A 6,026-nucleotide genomic window follows, 5' to 3' on the forward strand; every position below is an offset into this window, starting at 1 on the left:
GCTGGGCTGAGCCAGGCTGGGTTGAGCTGGGCTGGGCTGGAGTGAGCTGAACTGAGCTAGGCTGAGCTGAGCTGGTCCAGGCTGGGCTGAGCTGAGTTGTGCTGAGCCGAATTGTGCTGAGCCAAGCTAGGCAGGGCTGGGCTGAGCTGGGCTGAGCTGGGCTGAACTGGGCTGGGCTGGGCTGGGTTGAGCAGAGCTGGGCTGCGATGGGCTAGGCTGGGCTGGGCTGAGTTGTGCTGGGTTGAGCCGATCCGGGCTGGGCTGGGCTGGGCTGGGCTGGGTTGAGCTGGGATGAGCTGGGTTGAGCTGGGATGAGCTGGGCTGAACTGGGCTGAGCTGGGCTGAGCAGAGCTGGGTTGAGCTGGGCTGGGCTGGGCTGAGTTGAGCCAGGCTGACCTGGGCTGAGCCAAGCTGGGTTGAGCCAAGCTGGGCTGGGCTGGGCTGAGCCAGGCTGGATTGAGCTGGGCTGGGCTGGGCTAAGCTGAGCCGTGCTGAGCTGGGCTGAGCAGAGCAGGGTTGAGCGAGCTGGGCTGTGCTGCACTGAGCTGAGCTGAGCTGGGTTGAACTGTGCTGAGCTGAGCTGGGCTGTGCTGAACTATGCTTAGCTGGGCTGGGCTGGGCTATACTGGGCTTAGCTGGGCTGGGCTGAGATGGTCTTAGGTGGTCTGAGCTCAGCTAGGCTGGGCTGAGCTGGTCTGAGCTCATCTGAGTTGGGCTGAGCTGAGCTTGGCTTTGCTGAGCTGGCCTGGGCTGGGCTGGATTGAACTGGCCTGGGCTGGGATGAACTGGAGGACCCGGCACTGGGCCAATCTTCGTGATCTTGTTGGACATACATGGATAGCCTCAGCTGAGTCTACACTGCGTTCCCCATCACACCCACCCTCCCTATACTCACTCCCAGGCCTGGGGAGACTTCAGGGTAGCTGGAGTGTGACTGAGCTGGGGGCAGCAGAAGCTGGGCTGGAGGGACCGAGCTCTCTACTGGCTGCCTGTGGGGTGTGTGGCTCCAGGCTTCACATTCAGGTGTGCAACCTGGGCCCTCCAGCTGCATGGCTGCATGTGCTGATAGCTGAGTGTGTGCAGCACCTACGTGCTGATGCCTCGGGGGAAAGCAGGCCTGGTCTACCCAAACCTGAGCCCTCAGCCATTCTGAGCAGGGAGCCAGGGGCAGGCAGGCCTCAGAGTGCAGCAGGGCAGCCAGCTGAATGGTGGCAGGGATGGCTCAGCCTGCCCCAGGAGACCCCAGGTCTGTCCAGGCATTCAGTGCTGGGCCCTGCAGCAGGACGGGCTGAGGCCTGCAGCCCCAGCAGCCTTGGACAAAGACCCAAGGCCTCACGACGGCCCCACCACCCCTGTTAGCCATGACAATCTGTGCTTTGGAGGTCTGCAGGTGGGCTCCGCCTTGGTGGGGCAGCCACAGCGGGACGCAAGTAGTGAGGCCACTCAGAACGCCACTCAGCCCCGACAGGCAGGGCACGAGGAGGCAGCTCCTCACCCTCCCTTTCTCTTTTGTCCTGCGGCTCCTCAGGGAGTTCATCCGCCCCAACTCTTTTCCCCCTCGTCTCCTGTGAGAATTCCCTGTCGGATACGAGCACCGTGGCCGTTGGCTGCCTCGCACAGGACTTCCTTCCTGACTCCGTCACTTTCTCCTGGAAATACAAGAACAACTCTGACATCAGCAACACCCAGGGTTTCCCATCAGTCCTGAGAGGGGACAAGTATGCGGCCACCTCGCAGGTGCTGCTGCCTTCCAAGGACGTCATGCAGGGCACAGACGAACACGTGGTGTGCAAAGTCCAGCACCCCAACGGCAACAAAGAAAAGAACGTGCCTCTTCCAGGTGAGGGCCGGGCCCAGCCACCGGGGCAGAGAGGGAGCCGAAGGGGGCGGGAGTGGCGGGCACCGGGTTGACACGTGTCCCTCACTGCAGTGATTGCTGAGCTGCCTCCCAAAGTGAGCATCTTCGTCCCACCCCGTGACGGCTTCTTCGGCAACCCCCGCAAGTCCAAGCTCATCTGCCAGGCCACAGGTTTCAGCCCCCGGCAGATTCAGGTGTCCTGGCTGCGCGAGGGGAAGCAGGTAGGGTCTGGCATCACCACGGACCAGGTGCAGGCTGAGGACAAAGAGTCTGGGCCCACGACCTTCAAGGTGACCAGCACACTGACCGTCATCGAGAGCGACTGGCTCAGCCAGAACACGTTCACCTGCCGCGTGGATCACAGGGGCCTGACCTTCCAGAAGAATGCATCCTCCATGTGTAGCCCCAGTGAGTGACCTGTCCCCAAGGGCAGCACCCACCGACACACAGGGTCCACTCGGGTCTGGCATTCGCCACCCCGGACGCAGCCGTCTACTCCCTGAGCCTTGGCTTCCCAGAGCGGCCAAGGGCAGGGGCTCGGGTGGCAGGACCCTTGGGCTCAGCAGAGGCAGTTGCCACTCCTTGGGTGGGAACCATGCCTCCGCCCACATCCACACCTGCCGCACCTCTGACTCCCTTCTCTTGACTCCAGATCCAGACACAGCCATCCGGGTCTTCGCCATCCCCCCGTCCTTTGCCAGCATCTTCCTCACCAAGTCCACCAAGTTGACCTGCCTGGTCACAGACCTGACCAGCTACGACAGTGTGACCATCTCCTGGACCCGCCAGAATGGCGAAGCTGTGAAAACCCACACCAACATCTCTGAGAGCCACCCCAATGCCACCTTCAGCGCCGTGGGTGAGGCCAGCATCTGCGAGGACGACTGGAACTCCGGGGAGACGTTCACGTGCACCGTGACCCACACAGACCTGCCCTCGCCACTGAAGCAGACCATCTCCAGGCCCAAGGGTAGGCCCCACTCTTGCCCCTCTTCCTGCACTCCCTGGGACCCTCCCTTGGCCTCTGGGGCATGATGGAGAGCACCCGTCACTCCCCCGTTGTCTGGGCAACTGGGGAAAAGGGGACTCACCCCCAGCCCACAGGCCGGTCCCCTCACTGCCCCGCCCTCACCGCCATCTCTGTTCACAGAGGTGGTCCTGCACAGGCCCGATGTCTACTTGCTGCCACCAGCCCGGGAGCAGCTGAGCCTGCGGGAGTCGGCGACCATCACGTGCCTGGTGACGGGCTTCTCTCCCGCGGACGTCTTCGTGCAGTGGATGCAGAGGGGGCAGCCCTTGCCCGAGGAGAAGTATGTGACCAGCGCCCCAATGCCTGAGCCCCAGGCCCCAGGCCGGTACTTCGCCCACAGCATCCTGACCGTGTCCGAGGAGGACTGGAACACGGGGGAGACGTACACCTGCGTCGTGGCCCACGAAGCCCTGCCCAACAGGGTCACCGAGAGGACCGTGGACAAGTCCACCGGTAAACCCACCCTGTACAACGTGTCCCTCGTCATGTCCGACACAGCTGGCACCTGCTACTGACCCTGCTGGCCTGCCCACAGGCTCGGGGCGGCCGGCCGCTCTGTGTGTGCGTGCAAACTAACTGTGTCAACGGGGTGAGATGTTGCATCTTACAAAATTAGAAATAAAAAGATCCATTCAAAAGATACTGGTCCTGAGTGCACGATGCTCTGGCCTGCTGGGGCGGCGGCTGTGCTGCACCCACCCTGCGCCTCCCCTGCAGAACACCTTCCCCCACAGCCCCCACCCCTGCCTCACCCACCTGCGTGCCTCAGTGGCTGCTGGAAACCCCTGAATTCTCTGCAGCTGCTCACGGCAGGCTGACCTGAGACTTGCCGTTCCTCCTGCTGCTTCCAGAAAGAAAGCTGAAAGCAAGGCCACACGTATGCAGGCAGCACACAGGCATGTGTGGACACACATGGACAGACATGGACACACACAGACACATGGACACACAGAGACGTGCTAACCCATGGGCACACACATACACAGACATGGACACACACACAAACATACGTGGACACACATGTACAAACATGCACAGGCACACAAAGAGAACACTGACTACAGGCACACGGGCACACACGGATGCGTGCACACATGGACACACACACGTGCAGGACATGCACACTAGCACAGAGGCATACACACACAGACACACACATTCACAAACACACAGGTGCATGCAAACACGCACACATGTACAGACACAAGTACATGGACACATGCACACACAGAGACACACTGACACAGACACAGGAGCATGAGCATACACTAACACGTGGACACACACGTCTACCCACAGGCACACAACAGACAGATGGACACGCGTACACAGACACGCACACACCCACAGGCACAACACGTGCGCATGCCGGCCAGCCCCCGCCCGCATTCTCCCGGTGCCCTGCCGGATACTCTGTCCCTGCAGCAGTTTGCTCCCCGCGCTCTGCTGGCCCCGGCGCTTTGGGCCCAGGCTCTGCTTGTCCTTCTGTCTCTGCTTGGAGGTGCTGCCATGGCACCCAGCTTGGGCTCTGCCTGGGGAGCAGCAGCCCCAGGATAGCGTGTGACCCCAGCTGAGGCCAGGCTCTTGAAGGCAGCAGATAGCCCCACTCCCACCGGCGAGCAGAACCAGGGCCTGTGCCATGTGCTGAGAGCAGGCAGTGACTAAGCATATGGCCCAGAGGGCAGAGTGGCTGCCCTGGGCGGCTGCTCCTCTTAGCAGGAGGCCTCAGGAGATGAGCTGGAGCAAGTCTGCCCCTGCAAATACCACCTGCTCCCCAGCCCACAGCAGGGAGCAGGTGAGGTCAACAGCAGCAGCCCGGGAAGGACGGAGCCCAAGCAGGGAAGGCAGGGCCCGAGTGAGGTCTCCACACCCAACACACAGTGCTGTCCCTAACTGGGGCCACCTCCGAGTCCCCACCACACTCTTGGCCCTTTGGAGTCCTGGGCTCCAGGTGTCTCCCAAGGGCCCATCTGTGCAGGGGATGCAGCCCCCCGAATGTCCTCATCCCACTGTGGAACTCAGGTCTCCGTCTGCTCCCTGGGTCCTGGCAGAGTAGGACAAGTCTCGCAGACTCTGCTCCAAGAGGGAGCTGGAGAGTCAGGGCCTTGGTGAGGGGCTGAGGATCGGGCACCCCCCCAGGTCAGTCCTCCCACCTGCCAGCCCCCACAGCACAGGGCCAGGGCCACACCCCCTGCTTCCCCCTCCAGGAGAGGCAGGACATGCTGGCCGCTGTTCCGCTGGGGCCCCGACCTCTGGCCCCCGCCTGTGTCTGTGTGCTGCATCCCGCACGCTCTCTCTGCCATCCCAGGGTCCTGGGAAAAGACCTCAGAGTCCCAGGCCTGCCCAGCCTCGGCCTGTGCCCCCGCTGCATCAGGCTTTCAGGGACCCAGCCCAAGCCCTGGACAGAGCCTGAGCCCCCCTGCACTTGCTCTCCCCACCCCTGGGTGCAGCACAGTCTAGGGGCCAAGGGTGGGCTGACAGGATGGGCCCCGGGGGGGCTTTGTTGGGTGCCGCCCCAGCCTCACCCTATTCCTCCATGCTGCGTCTCCTGCAGAGGGGGAGGTGAGCGCCGACGAGGAGGGCTTTGAGAACCTGTGGGCCACCGCCTCCACCTTCATCGTCCTCTTCCTTCTGAGCCTCTTCTACAGCACCACCGTCACCTTGTTCAAGGTAGCACGGCTGTGGCACAGGGAGGAGGGCGCAGGGTGAGCGTGGGGCCCAGGGAGCAGCCTGGGCTGGACGTCTACCCCGGAGGCCCCCACACCACCCCACTGGGTCACCTCTGCCCCGGCTCCCTTCCCGACCATGGGGAAAGCACTTCACACCGTCTCTGTTGCCCGCAGGTGAAATGATCCCAACAGAAGAACATCGGAGACCAGAGAGGAGCTCAAAGGGGTGCTGCCTCCGGGCCTGGGGTCCCGGCCTGCGTGGCCTGTTGGCACATGTTTCTCTTCCCCACTCGGCCTCCAGCTGTGTGTCTAACACAGGCTTCCTCCTCGACAGGCAGGGGCTGGCGGGCGTGCGGGCTGCGAGGTGGGCTCTACCCCACACCGCTTTGCTGTGTATACGCTTGTTGCCCTGAAATAAATATGCACATTTTATCCATGAAACTGCTTTCTGGTGAGGGTTTTTGTTTCT

The 6,026-nt window shown here is 62.5% G+C and overlaps 1 gene segment (V, D, J or C); it reads left to right on the forward strand.

Moving 5' to 3' along the window:
• Positions 1-1,438: 1,438 nt before the first annotated feature.
• Positions 1,439-5,810, forward strand: LOC116465089 (immunoglobulin heavy constant mu-like; the record flags this gene model as incomplete). The annotated part of the segment is given in 6 exon segments: positions 1,439-1,840; positions 1,931-2,266; positions 2,511-2,828; positions 3,009-3,341; positions 5,443-5,558; positions 5,732-5,810. Coding segments are annotated over 6 exon segments (1,514 nt in total), but the record flags the coding sequence as incomplete, so codon positions are not given.
• Positions 5,811-6,026: the final 216 nt, after the last annotated feature.

Source organism: Hylobates moloch, unplaced genomic scaffold (assembly GCF_009828535.3).
Source record: "Hylobates moloch isolate HMO894 unplaced genomic scaffold, HMol_V3 SCAFFOLD_2950, whole genome shotgun sequence".
Lineage (NCBI taxonomy): Eukaryota > Metazoa > Chordata > Mammalia > Primates > Hylobatidae > Hylobates > Hylobates moloch.